Here is a 25,445-nt window from a genome sequence, read left to right on the forward strand (position 1 = left end):
CAATTGTGCAAGGCGGCTACGTGGTCCTCAGTGAACATGTTCATTAGGTTTTATGCCTTTGATACTTCCGCCTCCCAGGATGCTTCCTTTGGACTCCGGGTTCTTGTGCCAGCTACAGTGCGTCCCCTCCCATGAGGAACTGCTTTAGGACATCCCTGATGTTATTCCCTATGGAATACTAGTGTACCATGCTGCAGAAAAGGAGATTTATGGTAGACTTACCATGGTTAAATCTCTTTCTGTGAGGTACACTGGATTCCACAGGGCGCCCATCCTGAGGCATTTAGCTTATCCTCGGGCACAGTTTCCTAGACTGTGTCTGGTAGGAGGGGCATAGAGGAAGGAGCCAGTGCACACTATCAAATTCTTAAAGTGCCCATGGCTCCTAGTGGACCCGTCTATACCCCATGGTACTAAATGGTTTCCCAGTATCCTCTACGGACTACGAGAAAAGGATTTACCGGTAGGTAATTAAAATCCTATTTTTCACATGCCATGTATACATGTCAGACAGATGCAATGCAAGAATGTGTTTTACTTAATGCATTTGTGATAAGCATTTGGCTACATACATAATGTATCCATTGAAATAAAGAAATAATTTAAAATGTAATTTTATAATGATGTATATGACACTTTAGCTGTAATCTCCCTTTGCAACAGTGTCAGTCTTTTTTCACTTTTGCTGCGATTAGTGTAGTGAACTTGTGGTGAACAAAAAAGGTTTAGCAATTACTGTAGCATGAGAATCAGAATTTTAAGGTGATACAGTATGTGATCTTACTGTATCTTAAATGAAAGACGCAGTGCACCACTTTCTGCAAACTACACTCCCCTTACGTTTATGACTAAATCCAAGTTGGGTAAAGGACCTCTGACGTCACCAGGGGGAGGAGCATGGTCAGCACATGGTACCCGAAATGTACTCTCGCGGGCTCACTTCGCTTGCCACGCTTCGGGCTTCGCTCACCACCGGGTTACTAAAGGGAGTAGTTGTTGATGTGGATAGTGAAAGTACTATCCCGCCGGCCTTGCTCCTCTCCCTGACGCCAGAGGTCCTTTAGCCCACTTGGATCTAGTATCAACTCTCGCCTTACACGAGGTTTCCTAGTTTCACAAAGGATGTCACTTAAGTGTATGCTCTCCACCTTTTTGTTGTCACATACAGTAGATGCCATAAATTAGATCCTTTCTGGCCCTAATACCACTTTCTACCCAGTGTAGTAGGGGCAGTCATTTAAAAGCATCAGACAGTCTCACTGGAAACTCGCTCAGGCTATTATATTTACCCCTAAGTATTACTTTTTGTTTTGTTTAATTATGTAGCTGAGCCTGCTAGGTATGTTTACCATGTTTATTAGAGGATAACAATTCAGTACTGACCCAGACTTATCACTGTGCATGACACCCTTATTGCACGACAGGGGCCAAAGATTCACGTGCATCATTTTTCAGTTAATGAGTCATAAAACATTTTTTTAGCCACTTTTAAAACCTATTCTGATGTATACAAAGATGAATGGCACAGTGGTTAGCATTGCTGCTTCATAACACTGGTGTCATGTGCTCTCTTTGCGGAGTGTATATGTATTGCCTGTGATTGTATATGTATTCCCTTTGTTTCTGTGTTGTATTTTTCGTGTGTGTGTGTGTGTGTGTGTGTGTGTGTGCGTGCGCGTGCGTGCGTGCGTGCGTGCGTGCGTGCATTTGTTAAGGAGTATAAATTGTAAGCTCCACTGAGGGCATGGACAGATGTAAATGACTGATTTTTATCTGTAAAGTAGTAGTAAATAGGAGTGTGCTATATAAATAAATGTTACTGAATAAATTAATATAAGAGCCCATACTAGTGGCTAATGTATACAACAGTCCGCAGTCTTGGTAGCTCTTGCAATGAAGGGGGTCATTCCGACCCGTTCGCACGCAGCGGTTTGTCGCTGCGGTGCGAACGGGTCCGTCAAGCGTGGCGGCCGCACTGCGCGTGCGCGACGTTGCCTGGCGACAGGGGTCGCCGGGTTACGTTGCGTCCTACGAAGAAAGCAGTCACAGAGCCACCCGCAAGAAGATTGACAGAAAGAATGCGTACCTTGTTGGATCCAGACCGTTGGAGACCGTTTTCGGGGAGTGGAGAAGAAAACGTAGGCGTGCCCAGCAGAACGGAGGGCGGATGTCTGACGTCAAAGCCGGACCCAGCATCGCAGAGATCGTCGCACAGGGTAAGTATGTCCAGGCCTAGTCTTCTTTTGCTTTAATTTTTTTTTTAGCTTAGCAGGGCTGCACAAGCGATCGCAGCCCTGCTAAGCTGAAATACACTCCCCCATAGGCGTGGACTACTTGATCGCAGCAGCAGCAAAAAGTTGCTTGCTGCGATCAACTCGGAATGACCAGCGAAATCCTAATTCTAGTGTGTCAAAATCAGATAACAGTTTTGGTGGCTAGAATATAAAACCACGGTGGCTAGTGTGCTATACAGAATCCTTCTATGTACAGTAGTGATGAGCGGGTTCGGTTTCTCGGAAACCGAACCCCCCGAACTTCACCCTTTTTACACGGGTCCGAGCCATACTCTGATTCTCCCGTATGGCTCGGGTAACCCGAGCGCGCCCGAACGTCATCATCCCGCTGTCGGATTCTCGCAAGATTCGGATTCTATATAAGCAGCCGCGCGTCGCCGCCATTTTCACTCGTGCATTGGAAATGTTAGGGAGAGGATGTGGCTGGCGTCCTCTCCGTTATTGTTGAACTTGATTGTGCTGTGCACTATTGCTTAATTGTGGGGAGGGCTGGGGAGCAGCTGTATATAGGAGGAGTACAGTGCAGAGTTTTGCTGATCAGTGACCACCAGTTATCCGTTCTCTGCCTGAAAAAAACGCTCCATATCTGTGCTCACAGTGTGCTGCATATATCTGTGCTCACACTGCTTAATTGTGGGGACTGGGGAGCAGCTGTATTATATAGCAAGAGTACAGTGCAGAGTTTTGCTGACAGTGACCACCAGTATACGTTGTCTGCCTGAAAAACACTCCATATCTGTGCTCAGTGTGCTGCTTTATTGTGGGGACTGGGGACCACCAGTATAATATTAGTGTTCACTCTAGGCTGTTTTAGCAGGGCGCCGCGCCTTGCCCTGCCCGTTTTTTAGCAGGCAAAACCCGCCCTGCCCCTTTTCCGGCGCCCTGCTAGAACAGCCGCCCGCTCCCTGCCCTCCCGGCGTGTATAGATGCCGTGCGCATGCGCGCGGCATCCATTCACGCATTGGGAGAGGGCTGGGGGAAGCCCAGCAACGACGGAGGTGCTGGGCACGCCCCCAACAGTGACGTCGCCGGCCACAGACGCTCTCTATAGTAGCGTCTGTGGGCCGCACCGCCCCCTAAAATGACGTGGGCGTGGCCACGCCCCCTAATTTGCGTGGCCGCGCCCCCATTTCGGACGCGCGCGCACATGTGCCCCCGGAGTCCGGCGCCCTGCCCCTTTTCACTCCTAGAGTGAACACTATAATATTATATAGGAGGAGTACAGTGCAGAGTTTTGCTGACCAGTGACCACCAGTATATAATATATAGCATTACGGTACAGTAGGCCACTGCTGTACCTACCTCTGTGTCGTCATTCATTAAGTTTACTATCCATCTACATTCTATACCTGTGGTGCATTTTAGTTGTGCGCAGTAAATATAGTAGTAGGCCATTGCTACTGTTACTGGCATATAATTCCACACATTAAAAAATGGAGAACAAAAATGTGGAGGTTAAAATAGGGAAAGATCAAGATCCACTTCCACCTCGTGCTGAAGCTGCTGCCACTAGTCATGGCCGAGACAATGAAATGCCATCAACGTCGTCTGCCAAGGCCGATGCCCAATGTCATAGTAGAGAGCATGTAAAATCCAAAAAACAAAAGTTCAGTAAAATGACCCAAAAATCAAAATTAAAAGCGTCTGAGGAGAAGCGTAAACTTGCCAATATGCCATTTACGACACGGAGTGGCAAGGAACGGCTGAGGCCCTGGCCTATGTTCATGGCTAGTGGTTCAGCTTCACATGAGGATGGAAGCACTCATCCTCTCGCTAGAAAAATGAAAAGACTTAAGCTGGCAAAAGCACAGCAAAGAACTGTGCGTTCTTCTAAATCACAAATACCCAAGGAGAGTCCAATTGTGTCGGTTGCGATGCCTGACCTTCCCAACACTGGACGGGAAGAGCTTGCGCCTTCCACCATTTGCACGCCCCCTGCAAGTGCTGGAAGGAGCACCCGCAGTCCAGTTCCTGATAGTCAAATTGAAGATGTCACTGTTGAAGTACACCAGGATGAGGATATGGGTGTTGCTGGCGCTGGGGAGGAAATTGACAAGGAGGATTCTGATGGTGAGGTGGTTTGTTTAAGTCAGACACCCGGGGAGACACCTGTTGTCCGTGGGACGAATATGGCCATTGACATGCCTGGTCAAAATACAAAAAAAATCACCTCTTCGGTGTGGAATTATTTCAATACAAATGCGGACAACAGGTGTCAAGCCGTGTGTTGCCTTTGTCAAGCTGTAATAAGTAGGGGTAAGGACGTTAACCACCTCGGAACATCCTCCCTTATACGTCACCTGCAGCGCATTCATCATAAGTCAGTGACAAGTTCAAAAACTTTGGGTGACAGTGGAAGCAGTCCTTCCTCTTGTAACCAAGCTCCTGCAAACCACACCACCAACTCCCTCAGTGTCAATTTCCTCCTTACCCAGGAAAGCCAATAGTCCTGCAGGCCATGTCACTGGCAAGTCTGACGAGTCCTCTCCTGCCTGGGATTCCTCCGATGCATCCTTGAGTGTAACGCCTACTGCTGCTGGCGCTGCTGTTGTAGCTGCTGGGAGTCGATCGTCATCCCAGAGGGGAAGTCAAAAGACCACTTGTACTACTTCCAGTAAGCAATTGACTGTCCAACAGTCCTTTGCGAGGAAGATGAAATATCACAGCAGTCATCCTGCTGCAAAGCAGATAACTCAGGCCTTGGCAGCCTGGGCGGTGAGAAACGTGGTTCCGGTATCCACCGTTAATTCAGAGCCAACTAGAGACTTGATTGAGGTACTGTGTCCCTGGTACCAAATACCATCTAGGTTCCATTTCTCTAGGCAGGCGATACCGAAAATGTACACAGACCTCAGAAAAAGAGTCACCAGTGTCCTAAAAAATGCAGTTGTACCCAATGTCCACTTAACCACGGACATGTGGACAAGTGGAGCAGGGCAGACTCAGGACTATATGACTGTGACAGCCCACTGGGTAGATGTATTGCCTCCCGCAGCAAGAACAGCAGCGGCGGCACCAGTAGCAGCATCTCGCAAACGCCAACTCGTTCCTAGGCAGGCTACGCTTTGTATCACCGCTTTCCAGAATAGGCACACAGCTGACAACCTCTTACGGCAACTGAGGAAGATCATCGCAGAATGGCTTACCCCAATTGGACTCTCCTGGGGATTTGTGACATCGGACAACGCCAGCAATATTGTGCGTGCATTACATCTGGGCAAATTCCAGCACGTCCCATGTTTTGCACATACATTGAATTTGGTGGTGCAGAATTATTTAAAAAACGACAGGGCGTGCAAGAGATGCTGTCGGTGGCCCGAAGAATTGCGGGCCACTTTCGGCATTCAGCCACCGCGTACAGAAGACTGGAGCACCACCAAACATTCCTGAACCTGCCCTGCCATCATCTGAAGCAAGAGGTGGTAACGAGGTGGAATTCAACCCTCTATATGCTTCAGAGGATGGAGGAGCAGCAAAAGGCCATTCAAGCCTATACATCTGCCCACGATATAGGCAAAGGAGGGGGAATGCACAGGACTCAAGCGCAGTGGAGAATGATTTCAACGTTGTGCAAGTTTCTGCAACCCTTTGAACTTGCCACACGTGAAGTCAGTTCAGACACTGCCAGCCTGAGTCAGGTCATTCCCCTCATCAGGCTTTTGCAGAAGAAGCTGGAGACATTGAAGGAGGAGCTAAAACAGAGCGATTCCGCTAGGCATGTGGGACTTGTGGATGGAGCCCTTACTTCGCTTAACCAGGATTCACGGGTGGTCAATCTGTTGAAATCAGAGCACTACATTTTGGCCACCGTGCTCGATCCTAGATTTAAAACCTACGTTGTATCTCTCTTTCCGGCAGACACAAGTCTGCAAAGGTTCAAAGACCTGCTGGTGAGAAAATTGTCAAGTCAAGCGGAACGTGACCCGTCAACATCTCCTCCTTCACATTCTCCCGCAACTGGGGGTGCGAGGAAAAGGCTAAGAATTCCGAGCCCACCCGCTGGCGGTGATGCAGGGCAGTCTGGAGCGAGTGCTGACATCTGGTCCGGACTGAAGGACCTGCCAACGATTACTGACATGTCGTCTACTGTCACTGCATATGATTCTCTCACCATTGAAAGAATGGTGGAGGATTATATGAGTGACCGCATCCAAGTAGGCACGTCAGACAGTCCGTACGTATACTGGCAGGAAAAAGAGGCAATTTGGACGCCCTTGCACAAACTGGCTTTATTCTACCTAAGTTGCCCTCCCTCCAGTGTGTACTCCGAAAGAGTGTTTAGTGCAGCCGCTCACCTTGTCAGCAATCGGCGTACGAGGTTACTTCCAGAAAATGTGGAGAAGATGATGTTCATCAAAATTAATTATAATCAATTCCTCCGTGGAGACATTCACCAGCAGCAATTGCCTCCACAAAGTACACAGGGACCTGAGATGGTGGATTCCAGTGGGGACGAATTAATAATCTGTGAGGAGGGGTATGTACACAGTGAAAGGGGTGAGGAATCGGAGGATGATGATGAGGTGGACATCTTGCCTCTGTAGAGCCAGTTTGTGCAAGGAGAGATTGATTGCTACTTTTTTTGGTGGGGGCCCAAACCAACCAGTCATTTCAGTCACAGTCGTGTGGCAGACCCTGTCGCTGAAATGATGGGTTCGTTAAAGTGTGCATGTCCTGTTTATACAACATAAGGGTGGGTGGGAGGGCCCAAGGACAATTCCATCTTGCACCTCTTTTTTCTTTAATTTTTCTTTGCATCATGTGCTGTTTGGGGACAATTTTTTTGAAGTGCCATCCTGCCTGACACTGCAGTGCCACTCCTAGATGGGCCAGGTGTTTGTGTCGGCCACTTGTGTCGCTTAGCTTAGTCACACAGCGACCTTGGTGCGCCTCTTTTTTTCTTTGCATCATGTGCTGTTTGGGGACAATTTTTTTGAAGTGCCATCCTGCCTGACACTGCAGTGCCACTCCTAGATGGGCCAGGTGTTTGTGTCGGCCACTTGTGTTGCTTAGCTTAGTCACACAGCGACTTTGGTGCGCCTCTTTTTTTCTTTGCATCATGTGCTGTTTGGGGACAATTTTTTTGAAGTGCCATCCTGCCTGACACTGCAGTGCCACTCCTAGATTGGCCAGGTGTTTGTGTCGGCCACTTGTGTCGCTTAGCTTAGCCATCCAGCGACCTCGGTGCAAATTTTAGGACTAAAAATAATATTGTGAGGTGTTCAGAATAGACTGGAAATGAGTGGAAATTATGGTTATTGAGGTTAATAAAACTATGGGATCAAAATGACCCCCGAATTCTATGATTTAAGCTGTTTTTTAGTTTTTTTTGTAAAAAACACCCGAATCCTACAAAAAAATTTCGGTGAGGTTTTGCCAAAACGCGTCCGAATCCAAAACACGGCCGCGGAACCGAATCCAAAACCAAAACACAAAACCCGAAAAATGTCCGGTGCACATCACTAATGTACAGTATTATACAAAGCATATTACAATTCTGATGGTTGTTGCATTATACAGACCTTATGACTTTCCCACTTATACTCTGCAGTTCTTCTTCTTTACCTAAAAGGGTCTACTACCACCAGGGCCGGTACTAGGGTGTTCGGCGCCCCCCCTGAAAACTATAAATTTGCACCCTCCCTTACTTTACAAATGGACAGCGCTCATCAAAAAAGGGGTGTTGTCTCACAAGGAAGGGGTGTGGCCACACAATAGTACCCCCTTTTCAAATTATGCCACACAGTAGCAGAGTCTTATTCACATTACACCGCAAGTAATAGTGCTGCTTATGCACATAATGCCCCCATAAGTGGTGCCACTTACACATGACAACCCCAGTTGTGGCATTGCTTACACACATAATGCCTCTAGTAGTGGTGCTGCTTATACACATAATGCCTCTAGTAGTGGTGCTGCTTATACACATAATGCCTCCAGTAGTGATGCTGCTTATACACACAATGCCACCAGTAGTAGCGCAGCTTGTACATAACGCCCCCAGTAGTAGCGCTGCTTACACATAATGCCCCAGTATTAGTCTCTCTTATACATAACACTCACAGAAGTGCAACTCACACATAACGCCCTAGTAGTAGCGCAGCTTATACATAACGCCCCAGTAGTAGCGCCACTTATACATAACGCCCCCAGTAGTAGCGCCGCTTACACATAACGCCCCCAGTAGTAATGCAGCTTATACATAACACCCCAGAAGTAGTGTCGCTTATACATAACTCCCCCAGTAGTAGTGCCACTTATACATAACGCCCCCAGTAGTAATGCTGCTTACACATAACTCCCCCAGTAGTAATGCAGCTTATACATAACACCCCCAGTAGTAGTGCTGCTTATACATAACGCCCCCAATAGTAATTCAGCTTATACATAACACCCCAGAAGTAGTGTCGCTTATACATAACGCCCCCAGTAGTAGTGCAGCTTATACATAACACTCCCAGTAGTAATGCAGCTTATACATAACACCCCAGAAGTAGTGCCGCTTTTATATAACTCCCCCAGTAGTAGTGCTGCTTATACATAACGCCCCCAGTAGTAGTGTTGCTTATACATAACGCCCCCAGTAGTAGTGCTGCTTATACATAACGCCCCCAGTAGTAATGCAGCTTATACATAACACCCCAGAAGTAGTGTAGCTGATACATAACTCCCCCAGTAGTACTGCTGTTTATACATAACGCCCCCAGTAGTAGTGCTGCTTATACATAACGCCCCAGAAGTAGTGTCTCTTATACATAACTGCCGAGTAGTAGTGCTGCTCATACATAACTGCCGAGTAGTAGTGCTGCTTATACATAACACCCCCAGTAGTAATGCAGCTTATACATAACACCCCAGAAGTAGTGCCGCTTTTACATAACTCCCCCAGTAGTAGTGCCGCTTATACATAACGCCCCCAGTAGTAGCGCTGCTTACACATAACGCCCCAGTAGTAGTGTCGCTTATACATAACACTCACAGAAGTGCAGTTCACACATAACGCCCCAGTAGTAGCGCAGCTTATACATAACGCCCCAGTAGTAGCGCTGCTTACACATAACGCCCCCAGTAGTAGCGCCGCTTACACATAACGCCCCCAGTAGTAATGCAGCTTATACATAACAGCCCAGAAATAGTGTCGCTTATACATAACTCCCCCAGTAGTAGTGCCACTTATACATAACTCCCCCAGTAGTAATGCTGCTTATACATAACTCTCCCAGTAGTAATGCAGCTTATACATAACACCCCCAGTAGCAGTGCTGCTTATACATAACGCCCCAGAAGTAGTGTCGCTTATACATAACTACCGAGTAGTAGTGCTGCTTATACATAACGCCCCCAATAGTAATTCAGCTTATACATAACACCCCAGAAGTAGTGCCGCTTTTACATAACTCCCCCGGTAGTAGTGCCGCTTATACATAACGCCTCCAGTAGTAGCGCCGCTTACACATAACGCCTCCAGTAGTAATGCAGCTTATACATAACACCCCAGAAGTAATGTTGCTTATACATAACTCCCCCAGTAGTAGTGCTGCTTATACATAACTCCCCCAGTAGTAGTGCCTCTTATACATAACTCCCCCAGTAGTAGTGCCGCTTATACATAACGCCCCCAGTAGTAGTGCCGCTTATACATAACGCCCCCAGTAGTAGCGCCGCTTATACATAACGCACCCAGTAGTAGTGCCGCTTACACATAACACCTCCATAGTAATGCAGCTTATACATAACACCCCAGAAGTAGTGCCACTTATACATAACGCCCCCAGTAGTAGCGCCGCTTACACATAATGCCCCCAGTAGTAATGCAGCTTATACATAACACCCCAGAAGTAGTGCCGCTTTTACATAACTCCCCCAGTATTAGTGCCGCTTATACATAACGCCACCAGTAGTAGCGCCGCTTATGCAAAACGCCCCCAGTAGTAGCGCCGCTTAAACATAATGCCCCAGTAGTAATGCAGCTTATACATAACACCCCAGAAGTAATGGCGCTTATACATAACTCCCCCAGTAGTAGCGCCGCTTATACATAACACCCCCAGTAGTAGCGCCGCTTATACATAACACCCCCAGTAGCAGTGCCGCTTATACATAACGCCCCCAGAAGTAGCGCCACTTACGCATAATGCCCCCAGTAGTAGCGCCACTTACGCATAATGCCTCCAGTAGTAGCGCCGCTCACACATAACGCCCCCAGTAGTAGTGCCACTTATACATAACGCCCCAGTAGTAGCGCCACTTACACATAAAGCCCCAATAGTAGCGCAGCTTTTACAGTACATAACACTCACAGTAGTGCAGCTTACACATAACACTCCAGTAGTAGCGCTGCTTACAAATAACGCCCCAGTAGTAGCACTACTTACATATAACGCCCTAGTAGCACAGCTTACGCATAACACCCCCAGTAGTAGCACAGCTTACTCATAACTCCCACAAAAGTGGAATGTATTCACATTTTGCGCTCCCCCCTCCATTACGGGCCCTACACACTCATAGATAGATACACACACACTTTCTCACTCACCTAATACCGTCCGGCTGGAAGGATCTGGAGCAGCACTTCCTCCCCTGTAGCAGTCTGCAGGTCCTGTGTAGCTCCGCCCCTCATCTGTGTAGCTCCACCACCTCTGTCAATGTAGCTCCATCCCCTCTGTCCGTGTAGCTCCATCCCCTTCTCAATGCCCAACACTGCGCTGTCACCAGGGGAAGGAGAGGAGGCTTCATGCTGCTGGCACCGCTGCCTGTCATACAGTGTGACAGGTGCAGCAGCTGGCTGCAGCAGGGGGATAGGGCGGTGCAGCAGCAGGGAGGGAGAGCGCTTCTCCTGCCTGGCGTCTACCTGCTCTGCATCCCTTTGCTGAGCGGGAGGCGCTGAGCCTGACTATCACTCTGCAGTCCTTCCTCTTTGTCTAAAAGGGTTTGCTTTTGGCAACATTTATGTCCTCTTGTTTGCTTTCCTATCAAAGAAGGACTGGTAGGTTAAATAGAGACAAACACAGGCAAAGCTGCGTTTCTATGTCTGTAGCCTATACTTACTGGCACTGTGCTCAGGCCTAAGCTTATAAAATGTTTCATATCTCGTGTGGGGCTGTTTTGTGTTACTAGCAAGACTTGCAGAGGTAACCTGGATCCTTTATATTATACAATGCTGACAATTCTGTATAATATCTATAAGATAAAACTATTGGTGCCCAATCTCTTTATTCCTCTTTCACAACGCAACACTACAGCTAAATGTTTGTACTGAAAAATCCTTGACATCTACAGTCGATGATGAACTACATGATCTCATGAGTATATATTGATCCGCACATTATATTTATCATTTACACATAGGCACATCAGTCAAAACATATCATATGTGAGATAGTGTTCTACATAATAACCTCAAGAACCATTCAATGAGTTATATACAGTGACTCCTATATGGGGTTATGCAGTGTACTAATGCATGAAAACTCCTCATTACAGTCATTCTGAGCTAATGAATAACCCTTCATAAAAGTGACTTTGTTGTATAATCCAGGTCTCTTCTACGGAAAGAGAGTCATAAATAACTATCACATACACTTTCATTGGAGCTTTTCCTCACATATCTTTGTAATTGTAAATTCTAACAGTAAAATTAAGTGGAAATAAACATTATCTAAACAGTCTGTGATACTCTGTATAGATAACGTGTAGCCAGATTCTACAGGTATTACTGGCGCTGAGTTTGAGGCCAAGGAAACAAATAACTTCAGGTGAGGTGACAGAGCTGTTAATATTTCACCTGACTCATGCTTGATGTCTGATATCTCACCTCATTCTCTCAGCTATTAAATTGCACAGTTCATTTACCACAGATTGCTATTGGATTTCTGCCATTAACACCAAGTGTATTGCACTGCAGAATCCTGTAGACAACATGTGTGCTCCTGCATCTGACAGTAGGCACACTTGCCCCTGTATTGCTGTCAATGCATAGTTGCATCAGCTCTGTCCTTGTTGCAAAAGTTATTTTTGACATCAACCTTATATATAACCTTATATAGCCGGTGTATGCACAACTCTGAATGGCTCATTATTCGGTCTCCATGCCCATGGCACACTTATGCTATCTGCAAATCTCCCATTATCGCCCAGTTACACACTAAGCCGCTAGTGTAGCTGAGATGCACTTGGGCCCTCATTCCGAGTTGTTCGCTCGTTGCCGATTTTCGCTATATTGCGATTAGTCGCTTACTGCGCATGCGCAAGGTTCGCAGAGCGCATGCGGTTAGTTATTTTATACAAAAGTTAGGTATTTTACTCACGGCATAACGAGGATTTTTCATCGTTCTGGTGATCGTACTGTGATTGACAGGAAGTGGGTGTTTCTGGGCGGAAACTGGCCGTTTTATGGGTGTGTGTGAAAAAACGCTGCCGTTTCTGGGAAAAACGCGGGAGTGGCTGGAGAAACGGGGGAGTGCCTGGGCGAACGCTGGGTGTGTTTGTGACGTCAAACCAGGAACGAAACTGACTGAACTGATCGCAGTGGCAGAGTAAGTGTCGAGCTACTCAGAAACTGCTAAGAAATTTCTATTCGCAATTTTGCGAACCTTTCGTTCGCAATTCTGCTAAGCTAAGATACACTCCCAGAGGGCGGCGGCTTAGCGTGTGCAATGCTGCTAAAAGCAGCTAGCGAGCGAACAACTCGGAATGAGGGCCTTGGTTCCTTGAAGCACTGGAGAACTAGAAGGTAATTGATTAAGCAATCCATGTAGACCGATAGCACTCGGTGCTGTAGAAACAATCAATGATGACCAATGGCACTCCGTTCCTTGAGACACTGGAGAACTGAAAGGTAATGTAATAACAATCGATGTTGACCGATGGCACTCGGTTCTTTGAGACACTGGAGAACTAAACGATAATGAAATAACAATCGATGATAACCGATGGCACTCAGTACTTCAAGAAGCAACTTGAGAACACGTAGAGACACCCGATGTTAATCGGCACTGGAGAACACTTAAAGATATATGATAATCGACACTGGAGAACATGTAGAGATATCCGATGATAATCGGAGAACATATAGAGATGTTCTACATGTTCTCCAGATGATAATCTGGAGAACATGTAGAGATATTTGATGACAATCGGCACTGGAGAACACGTAGAGATATCTGATGATAATCGGCACTGGAGAACATGTAGAGATATCTGATAACAATCAGCACTGGAGAACACGTAGAGATATCCGATGATAATCGGCACTGGAGAACACGTAGAGATATCTGATGATAATCGCCACTGGAGAACATGTAGAGATATCTGATAATAATCAGCACTGGAGAACACGTAAGGATATCTGATAACAATCAGCACTGGAGAACCCATAGAGATATCGATGATAATAGGAGAACATATAGAGATGTTCTACATGTTCTCCAGATGATAATTTGGAGAACATGTAGAGATATCTGATGACAATCGTCACTGGAGAACACGTAGAGATATCTGATGACAATCGGTACTGGAGAACACGTAGAGATATCTGATGATAATCGGCACTGGAGAACATGTAGAGATATCTGATAACAATCAGCACTGGAGAACACGTAGAGATATCCGATGATAATCGGCACTGGAGAACACAAAGATATCTGATAACAATAAGCACTGGAGAACACGTAGAGATATCCGATGATAATCGGCACTGGAGAACACGTAGATATAACTTATGGTAATCGGCACTGGAGAACACGTAGAGATATACGATGACAATCGGCACTGGAGAACACGTAGAGATATCCAATGACAATCGGCACTGGAAAACACATAGAGATATCCGATGCTGTACTGGAGATTACTGATAGCACACAGCACCAGAAAGCACTTGGAGAAGTTCATATAAAAAGAAAACCAACAACATGTGCGCTAGAATTAGAAACAAACACAGGTATGCTTCACATCCCGTTGTCCTTCTGAAAATCAGCACTTCACAGATAAAGCGAATGGTTGTTCCAGATACATGTAAAATAAAGACAATAATGAAATACAATATAGGCCCTCATTCTGAGTTGTTCGCTCGCTAGCTGCTTTTAGCAGCATTGCAAACGCTAGGCCACCGCCCTCTGGGAGTGTATCTTAGCTTAGCAGAATAGCGAACGAAAGATTAGCAGAATTGCTACTAAATATTTTCTTGCAGTTTCTGAGTAGCTCCAGACCTACTCCTAGATTGCGATCACCTCAGTCCGTTTAGTTCCTGGTTTGACGTCACAAACACGCCCTGCGTTCGGCCAGCCACTCCCCCGTTTCTCCAGACGCTCCCGCGTTTTTCCCCTGACACGCCTGCGTTTTTCCGCACACTCCCAGAAAACGCTCAGTTACCACCCAGAAATGCCCCTTTCCTGTCAATCACTCACCGATCAGCAGTGCGACTGAAAAGCGCCGCAGGATCAACAGCAAAACTGCTAAGTTTTTAGTTAAATAACTAAGCGCATGCGCTCTGCGTACCATGCACATGCGCATTTAGCAACAAATCGCAGCATAGCGAAAATCGGCAACGAGCGAACAACTCGGAATGATCACCATAGTGTAGTAATTTCGGTATCAGTCCATTATAGACACCACCAGGTGAATAAAATCTTTAGTAGATCTCTTCCACCGGTTATGCTCCCCTTCACCTACTGGGAAAGATGCACCACGTGTAGCAAAGTGATTTTCCGATGCTTACATAGCTCTTACATGTAAGACCGCCGTGTAAATGCCCGTAAAGGTTTCTTTTCCACCTTCATACCCTCATAGGTCTGTTGATAGGCACAACCAGGCACACCTCAGATGTCAAGCAATAATGACATTTATTTCCACATAAAATCCAAAAATGCAAATTAAAAACAGGACGTTTCACATCACATCAGCTCACGTAGGTCAGATTACAGCATAGTCACCAGTCAATTGAGAGTGGAGCCCCGGGATAATTTCATACTCCCAATGATTGCAGACCTGATGTTGCTGGCAAGACAGATGTGTGTGGTCCTCTGGTCACCTCTTTCCAACGCGTTTCGACGCTCCTTGCGTCTTTATCAAGGATGGGTGACATGTTTCTAGTGATCTTATTTATACCCCTTAACTGTAAGTACTAAAACCGGAAGTTCCCGCCGATGGTACTTGGAGAAGTTCGATGTTGAATAACTCTGAACAATGATTGATATTTTATCGATGCTGTAGCAATGTTGAATAACTCTGAGTGATAAACAATGCCGAAGTACAGTGAAAACATAGCAGGATACAAACTGCATACAAATTACTGTACAAGCAAAGCAAGATACAAACCAAAATAAACACGTTGGACAATTAATATTATGCCTATACAGTGACCACAACCACACATTCAGTGCTGGCTGAACCTGTACCCTAGTTGATTGGCACCACAGACAGGTTCAGAATCACTGTCAGTAAAAAAGAAGAGATAATGGTATAAGGGAAGATGGTCTGTGTGAGAGCGTAAATCCCTCCTATTCTCTGTTCTCTACTGATCTGGAATTAGCTGAAATGTTCGGAGCAGGAGCTCCCCTCTAGTGTTTGGGGCACATTTCTAAACATAAATGAAGAATTACCAAGTTACTTTACCTATGAAACTTCCATTAGATTACATTTGAGTGGCTTGTGAAAATGTTACAATCATTTAAAGTAGAAGGGATCTCCTGCATCACTGGCAATGTGGGTCCGAATGGATCAGTGGACCAGGAGATTACAGGTAAATGGAATTAGTTTCTTTTATTTGTCTCACATAATTCCATCCATACGTACAGTTCAGATTTAGGCTAGCAACAAATTTTATGAAAAAGAACTTTTGTGCATTGAAAGTAAAAACCCCTTTGTTCCTGCCTGGGCAGAATAAGGGCTAAGGGTAGGATGGGTTATCAGGTCTTTTAATAACTTTAAAGTCCTAGTAAAATGCCCTCTAGGATAGCCAGTAGTATATGTTATATGCAATACACAGAGGTATACACCAGTACTCAATCCTCCAAACCATGCACAGTTCCTCCCTCCTTGGAATCAGGTTACAGCAGAGCAGCACATAGTCATACATGACATAACTGGCAGCCCATGTGGGCAATTAAAATCCATTGGGTGCAGTCAGATCATGTTACATGCACTACATAGTGCAGTGGCCCCCAGAGTAAATAGCGTACAAAATGGATATCAGTGAAGAATGTCACAATTAGTGCGTCAAAACATACATACAGTATACATATTATATCAACATAGGTAATATTGCTAAAAAGTGTATGTGCATATGTGTGTCAAGTGACTAAACAAAGGATATTAGAAGACCGGGCTGAGAATCATATAATGATAATAGGATCTTGTAGAAAATAAGTTTTTAATACCAGAGTGTGGCGGTGTGCAGCCGTGGCATTCCATCTTTAGTTAACCACTTACCTGGTGTTGTCGCATCTGCCAAGCTGGGCTTTCCCTGACATGGTTGCATATGATGGGACCATAGAGCAGCCTTTCAGCGGCTGCTAGAAGTGGCTCTTCCAGCAGCTGCTGGGCTCAGCCCACCTGGTTGGCCCCATGGTTACTGCCCCACCCACCCATCTGCCGCCTCCTCTTGGCCAGGCTATTGTAGGGGGGCGATCCTAAAATAATTACCCACCCATGGCTGCAGGAAGATGGTCTTTTTACGACACTTCTCTCCTCCAACCACAGGCTCTGCTGGGGCGCGGCTGCAATAGGCGATCACCCAGCAGCCCCGCCTCCCCCTGCTCTCTCATCCTCCTAGCCAGCAGTGATTGCCCCTGCTGCTGGCTGATCTTCTTGCAGTACTGTGAAGTCTTTCAAGAAATATATGTACAGTATAATTATGTTTTACTGCATAAACCTATTTTTTCCAAGAATGTTTCCAAAATTATTGTATTTTTAATTCCTCATATTTTATAAATAAGAGCAATTTAATCCTTGTTCAGTATTTTAATAAGAATCTACATTTTTGTTAATACAGTTATATTGAATTGAGTTTAAATAGCTGTTATTTACATAATTTGATAATACAAAAGACTGGGACTTTTTGGAAAAACTATTCGCCAATTAAGTAGTTAATGATTTATGTCATGCTGGGGCATGGGGAAGGAAGACCACATTTTTTTATCAAATAATAAAAAAAATCCAATCCCCCAGGAGCCCCCATTCAGTTAGTTAGCCTGCCTTCCATATGCATTTGGCCCTACATTTACCAGTAGTCCATGACCCATAAGTCTTCTTTTAATGGCACTGGACAAATGTAAATGGTCAGCCCTGTCTACTTTACCAGTATGCTCAAGTGTGCAGTTCTGATGTAAGAAACGAGATAATGAATAATAAATAGCACATAAGTGTGGTATGATTCAGCCTTCTCTGACCAAAGTCTTTTTTGTATTATCCATTATGCCTGTGCTGAATACTACTTAACAACTAGTAATAAAATGAAACAACAGTTTGAGTCTGTCTCTTGGATGCCAGCCACATTGTATCACTGGGAAATTGTACTAATAAAACGGCTTATAGCTTTCAGTCACCCAAACACTACAAATTCTCACTTACAGTTTAATACGTTACACACACTGTAGAATTGAGAGCAGTATTTAAAAGTAATTTCAGAGGACAGTCATAGCTTTATTAAGCATCCCTGTGAGCAAGACATGGAAACAATATAATTGTACAAGTATGTACCTAACTTTAATTACGGGACACATCAGAGAAACTAGTAGTAGTTGTGGTGCAATGAAATGTAAATAAAACAGCTATCTCCAAAGCATTCCCCTAAAAAGACCTTTAAGGGATTGATACAAGGAAGAAACTCTATTTGAAAATAAAAACCAACAATATAATTCCTGTAAAGACTTGGCAAAACACCATCTAAAGGATTCTGCAGAGATGTACAGTATCAGACTGAAGTGGACTTTTTGGGCTTAATGCTTAGTCATATCTAAGGCACAATCAAACAACTGCACACCAGCCAGGTGACTAAGTCAGAGCCAGATTAAGGGAATGGCAAAGGGGGCGAGTTCTCCTGGGCCCCTTCTCTCAGGGGCTTCCCTGGCCGGAGCACAATGCTGCAGTTCCGTATTGGGGGCGGGCTCAGCCCCACTCCCCCACAGTGGCTCCACTCCAGTTCTGATGCTACTGGTCACTGATGATTTTGCTCATCTCAAGCCTCTGCTGCCAGCTCGTCAGCAGCAGCTCTCCCAGCAGCAGTGCTGCCCACACTGCAGGAGCGCAGGTAGTAGTTGCGCTACTGGTGCCTCATGGAGGTGCAGGGCAGGGGACACAGCAGGCACAGCCAGGGAGGCAGAGTGAGTGACAAGTGTGGGGAGGGGGTCTGGAGGAATGAGAGGGGGCCTCCCTGTCTCAAGTTCCCCGGGCCCCCCTGAAGGTTTAATCCGGTCCTGGCAGTAGTGGAAGTATACTATGAGGATGCTTTTCCGTATCCCCATACCATGACCGACAATATTTTCAGCATGAGTGGTGCCCATTTCAGACAAATATAGAGATTACCAAAGAGCCCAAACTTTGCTGTAACTCAGCCGGAATAAGGTTCTTGAGGGCCCCATGGCAACTAACATAGTAACGTAGTTTCTGAGGTTGAAAAAAGACAATTTGTCCATTGAGTACAACCTGTTAGTTATCTCCTACACTGTAATATTTTAAAGACTAATAAATACTTGTGGGGTCCCTACCAAAAAATTGTCAATAAGATATACAGGTGATTAATAAGTATAATGTGTGAATACTCCTAGCACCGAAAACGTATTAAACACACTGTAGTGCCCCCAGTTCACATTATGCCATAGTGACCACCACTAGCTATATGTGGTGTCCCTCCAGTGTGTGGGCCCTGGGCGATTGCCCCAGGGCCCCCACATTCTTAACCTATCTTTGCTGGGTCTTTGCTTTCAACAGGACAATGATCCAAGGCACACTACAAGTGCAGCACTGGATTTTCTTAAAATAAGAAAATTGAGTCCTGACACATCCCATTGAAAATCTGTTTCAGGACCACACACTTGTCATCCATTTCTGTCACCGAACTAACATGACTCAGCTTGAATAGATGCAAAAAAGCATTATTGGTTTATGGTTTACTATTATCTTTCTTTTTAGCTGGACTTTGGGGGTCATTCCGAGTTGTTCGCTCGTTATTTTTTTTCCGCAACGGAACGATTAGTCGCTAATGCGCATGCGCAATGTCTGCAGTGCGACTGCGCCAAGTAAATTTGCTATGCAGTTAGGTTTTTTACTCACGGCATTACGAGGTTTTTTCTTCGTTCTGGTGATCGTAATGTGAGTGACAGGAAGTGGGTGTTTCTGGGCGGAAACTGGCCGTTTTATGGGTGTGTGTGAAAAAACGCTACCGTTTCTGGGAAAAACGCGGGAGTGGCTGGAGAAACGGAGGAGTGTCTGGCCGAACGCTGGGTGTGTTTGTGACGTCAAACCAGGAACGAAACTGACTGAACTGATCGCAGTTGCCGAGTAAGTCTGGAGCTACTCAGAAACTGCTAAGAAGTGTCTATTCGCAATTCTGCTAATCTTTCGTTCGCAATTTTGATAAGCTAAGATTCACTCCCAGTAGGCGGCGGCTTAGCGTGTGCAAAGCTGCTAAAAGCAGCTTGCGAGCGAACAACTCGGAATGACCCCCTTTGTGAAGATGTGTGTGTGACTCACAGGGAAAAAATACACATTCCAGGCTGGGTGATAATTTAGGGTGAATAAAAGATGCAGGCTGAATATTAGTTTTCGGCACTGACAGTATACTCTGTACGCTAGTGGTTCCCACACTGGGTGCTGAAGGGCTTGGTGGTCCACTACAGAATCAAATTATTTATGGTTGTTGTGATGGCAAAACTAGTGCTGCTGGATGTCAGTCATAAAATACATGGACAAACAGAGGTGCAGCCATGTCTATAACAGCATACTAGAATTGCAGAGAAGTACAATATACTTGATTTAATAATTTTTGCTGTATATCTGAATAAGAAACTTTTGGCCCTGGGGTGACGTGAAAAATATGCTGATACTTTAGGGTTCCGTGATTCAATAAAGTTTGGGGGCCACTATGTTTTGTAAATTAATTTATTTTGTTTCATCTTCCAGCTGCATTTGCTTTTGTTGTAATAAAAGAAGACTCACAAGTCCCAGAACAAATACTAACAGAGGAGCTGAAGACTATAGTAGCCACAAAGATAGCAAAATACGCCGTTCCCGATCATATTCTGGTAAGTAGAGGGTTCATGAGATGTAAATTCTTTAGCCCTACTTTGCTCTGCCTGATTGGGGTATAGGTCATAGGGTCGACATGCATTAGGTCGACACCTGAAATAGATCGACGCGGTCATTATGTCGACATGGAAAAAGGTCAACATGAGGGTTTTCTTTTACTTTTTTTTGTGCCGTTTTCATCGTAAAGTGACAGGGAACCCCAATTAGTGCACCGTGTCCCCTCGCATGGCTCTCTTCGCTCGCCATGCTTCGGACAAGGTTACTATTCCCAATCGTAGTCCACGTGGATCTTAAAGTATGAAAAAGTTCAAAAAAATGAAAAATAAAATGTGAAAAACGCATGTCGACCTTTTTCCTGGTCGACCTAATGACTGTCGACCTAAGTGTGGTCGACCTAATGACCGTATCCCACGGGATTGTAGTAAATGGAATGCTTCATCAGTAGTGCGAATAGAAATATTTCTTAGTGGTACTGAGTGTCAAAAATGGGCGTAGTCATTTGTTGTGAGGGGCGTGGTCACATGCTGCTAGTGGGTGTGGCTACATGACACTAGTGGCGTGGCCACATGACAGCCCCTTTTTTGGGGGGAATCTAGAGGCAGGGCTAAAAATATATAGTAATGCCTCCAGTATAATAGAAATATATAGTAATGCCCCCAATTTAATAACAATATATAGTAATGCCTCCATTATAACAGGATAATACAGCCATTGTCGCTCTCCCAGTAACACTGACAAAGTGGGAGGAGCCGTCATGCTGCCAAGCACCATGTTCTTGTTGCTTTGTGGCACAGTATAATTGTGGTAATGGCAAAGTGTGTGGCAGGTGGAACTGCGTACCCACTGCCAAATTCTTAAGGGTACTCCGTACCCGAGCGTACCCGCATACTTGCACCGCTGTGCTTCATACAATAGTGTGTTCCATTCTTTAGCTACTTTTACCACATCTTTTATTTGTTCCACTACACTACCTTTGCCTTTTTATGCATCCCTTTCTCTGGCTTAACCACCTATTATATAATTCTGTCTGCATAGCGAGAGCCTGACAGATAGGCGTGTGTACCCTCCCCCCCAATCCCCCCCTCACCCTTCCCAGCTTACAGCTCCTACTGCCACAAATCTGGACATTATGCTGCCGCTATTCACAGCCTTCTCATGGAGTGCACGGCTGGGGAGCGGGGACGGTCTTATATGCAGCTTTTATCATCTCATCAGAACACTGTCATCTCTCAGTCCTTGTACAATCAGACACACGCTAGTGCACCAGGATTAGGGCTCATACTGTCATTTTCATATACTCGCAGCTGCGACTCCGGCAACAAATGCAGTAGGAACCAAGCTGTGTCTATTTATGATTCAGGCCCAGTGGCTATAAAGAGTTGTACAATTGGTGTGAGGAATGTTACACTTAAACAGTTTCTTAATATAATATTATAATAGATGATATCCATAGACATGTAATGTGTTCATGTGGTCTCTCTCTATTAGATTGTGAAGCGCCTTCCAAAAACACGCTCAGGGAAAATCATGAGAAGAGTGCTGCGGAAAATCTCCACAGGATGCACAGAGGATCTCGGAGATGTAACTACACTGGAGGACCCAAGCATCATTACAGAGATACTGGAGTCATACCACAAATACAAAACACAACAGACGCCATAATAACTCAGTGACAACTGTTAATGTTTGAACAAAATGTCCTTTGTCCTTAGCAGAACCATGCTTCAGGCATGAATAAGAATTCCTAACTTACGTGTGATATTTATTGTACTTCAAAGAAGCAATTGATGACATACAGTAGGGGTAACTTTACTAAACGGTGGTTTTACCAAACTGCAGATTTGTATGTGACTTGATGTGCGGTGTGTACGATAGCAGATTTACTAATGGAGAATCGGCACATCAAACCGTGTAGTATTTGTCATTTATAGACCATGCCACAGATGTGTCCCCATACACCTATACGTTTTGTGCGCCATGCTGTGTACTTTTACCTCAGTGTTGCTACTTTTTCCTTCATTGTGCTACTTCTTCCTCAATTCTGCATCTTAGTTTGCATATAGCGGCTGATTCTGAGCTGGGAGTAAAGCAAACAAAACAAATATCTTTGTGTCTGGAACAAATAATGTTGCAATGCAAGGGCTGCAAATACATATATATGTGTTTGTATGAAGGGTAAATACTGGCTGCTCTTGCATGTAGCCCACAAATACTAGACAGCTATATTGTTGAACAGCAATTTTGCTTACAGTTTGGACATGTCCCTTTTTCTGCACATGTTACATCTGACCCCCTGTAGTGCAGCATGGTTTTACCCAGGAGCACAGTTACTTGTTTTCTGCTTTTGCTCCCAACTCAGAAGCAGCCCCATAGTGTACTAGGTACTTAGGATTAGTTTCTTTATCACAGTAGTGCTTCTTCCTTCATTGTCCTACTTCTTCCATCATTGTCCTACTTCTTTTTTAATTTTCCTACTTTTTCCTCAATTTTGCGTCTTTGCTTATAGTGTAGGATTAGTGTTTTGGCACCCAATGTAGCAACATGTGTGGTGCACTAAATAGGGCTCTTTGGTGCAATTGGAGAATTGGTGTAAGGGTGACGGTATTCTATTTATCAGACAGATGGGCAAACTGCCTTTGTATAACCAAGATAGGTCAGACCGCACCCTGTTTGAGCTGCAGTAGCTCTCTCGGCAGATTCGGGGGGAAAAGTCATAAATGAAGGAAGAAAATGCACCCTACCTCGTCTGTATACTAATCTGCAGTTATAGTAAATTCTCCCCATAGTCTTATGGAAGGACATACAATTCACAATCGTTCCCAACTATTTAACTATGTAATGGTGATGGAATTTCCTAGAAAATGATCATTATTTAACAATAACAAAGTTCAGATTATTTATGAGTAAAACAAGACATGCTAATGTAAAGTGCTGCATCTGTATGTATGCAGAAAAATAAGTACTATACGGTTGTAAGGGCTTTCAGAGGCACTTTTTATCGCTATGATGCGATGACGATATAATCTAAGCACAAGTATTAGTAGTAATAAATGATTTATTCTAGTACAGCCCTGTTTTTCAGGGCATGGGCGGTATCCAGTTAGAAGCGGAAATTTACCGGGGCTAATTGGTTCACCCGGGGCTATCTCATTAGCCCGATCCCGGTGTTTATTCCCAATGCCAGCATTTATTGGGGATTATGGAGGCACGCGAAGCATAATCCGCGTTAAATGGCTTTAGAACCTGCGATAAGTGCCAGGACCTATGTATTTTCGCACAAAAAATTGTCGTTTTTCGCAGGACCTAATTGGATAAGGTGATAAATAATAGTAAAACACCTGTTTTTCACGCCCACGGCACTATTGCGGGTAATAGGACACCCCCCCAGTGGATACCACAAATAAGCATTATGTATTATATTACCAATTCTGTAAGAGATTGTTAGTCATACAAGGTGGCATGGTACTGTCGAGACCATTAGCCACTATAATCCAATCTCCCATGCTGGCACAAACCTCAGAAAACTGAAACGGACATCAGGGGATGCGGTAAAGGTATGCCAGCAAATCATACTGAATCCGTCTCCAGGGGAAGATGTCAGATTAGCTACAGCTGACATGCAGCAATTGTGTAGGTGAATAGGACTAGTGGCTGGTGTGAGCAACTCCCAGTCATCCTGATTTGGCATAAATGTTCCGGTTCTCAAAATGTAGGCAAGGATTCATGGGAATATGTATGTGGCGGGGCGCATCTGGGCATAGTCTGGATGGATCCTGGACAGGACTTATTTTGTCTCCGTTATCCTGTATAAGATGATAAGGGGTATGCGGCTGGGTGGGCATTTCCCCACTATTATAGGATAGGGAAATGCACTAAGCAGTGATAAAAGTGGAGGTGAGCCAGTGGAGAAGTTGCCCCTGGCAACCAATCAGCTGCTCTGTATACTTTTTATAGAATGCAAATTATAAATGTTATATCAGTGCTGATTGGTTGCTATGGACAACTTCTCCACTGGATCACTTCACTTTTATCACTGCTTAGTACATCTTCCCCCATAATCTTGGTGAACATCTCTTTTCATTTTGGGGTATTTAGCAGCTTAAAAATACACTTTTCATCCATTACTGTAGTGAAAAAAGTGGATGTCAATGTCCCAACAGTACTGTATGTTTGTAGCACAACGTCAAATACACTATTTTGCGGTTTTATATCAGTTGAACAGGTCAAGGAGAACTCCAGTTAAACTAATTATTTCAATAAATATTATTTACTTATTTGTGTTTTTCTTTTACTTTCCTTAGTCCACTGACAAATATATTATCCGGTAGTGTGTATCCCATCTACTGCATAAAAGATCTAGCACTGGGAATCTGGCGGTGGAGTGCAGGAGTGTATTTAAAGCTGCTTTTAACCATAACCTCTGTTCCTACTCAAGAAGATGACCTTGTAACTTGTTTTTTAATGCACACCACAGACTTCAATGCAAGCACCAATCAAGCTTATGGGCCAGACACAGCAAACTAGTCCTGTAATAATAAATGTAGTAAATAGTTGTTGCATAAATTAATATTTAGTATGTGGACATCTTTATAGGAATCTGTAGTGATAGATAGAACCTATACTGCACTGGATTGATGTTTCCGTCATTTGATAGCTTTACCAGTCTGAGCTGTGGATAACATGATGATAGCTCTGAGTTACAAAGGACATCAGAGGTGCAGTCCGGTATAAATGGCGGAAACCTCAAGCACGTGGACAGATCACCACACATTAGTTAAATATATAATGATTGCTAGAACCTGTGTTACTACTTTATACGGTATGATGGGATATAGGCCCTCATTCCGAGATGTTCGCTCGCTAGCTGCTTTTAGCAGCAGTTCAAACGCTAGGCCGCCGCCCTCTGGG

At 44.8% G+C, this 25,445-nt stretch overlaps 1 protein-coding gene across 1 annotated transcript in view; it reads left to right on the forward strand.

Moving 5' to 3' along the window:
• Positions 1–24,811, forward strand: part of ACSS1 (acyl-CoA synthetase short chain family member 1) — a 317,320-nt gene extending 292,509 nt beyond the window's left edge. The window contains exons 13-14 of the mRNA XM_063918130.1: positions 20,412–20,533; positions 22,026–24,811. Coding sequence (XP_063774200.1) covers positions 20,412–20,533; positions 22,026–22,199 — 296 coding nt within the window. The 3' untranslated portion in view covers positions 22,200–24,811. The remainder of the gene's footprint in view (positions 1–20,411; positions 20,534–22,025) is intronic.
• The last annotated feature ends 634 nt before the right edge of the window (positions 24,812–25,445 follow it).

The sequence above is a fragment of the Pseudophryne corroboree genome, chromosome 4 (genome assembly GCF_028390025.1).
Source record: "Pseudophryne corroboree isolate aPseCor3 chromosome 4, aPseCor3.hap2, whole genome shotgun sequence".
Lineage (NCBI taxonomy): Eukaryota > Metazoa > Chordata > Amphibia > Anura > Myobatrachidae > Pseudophryne > Pseudophryne corroboree.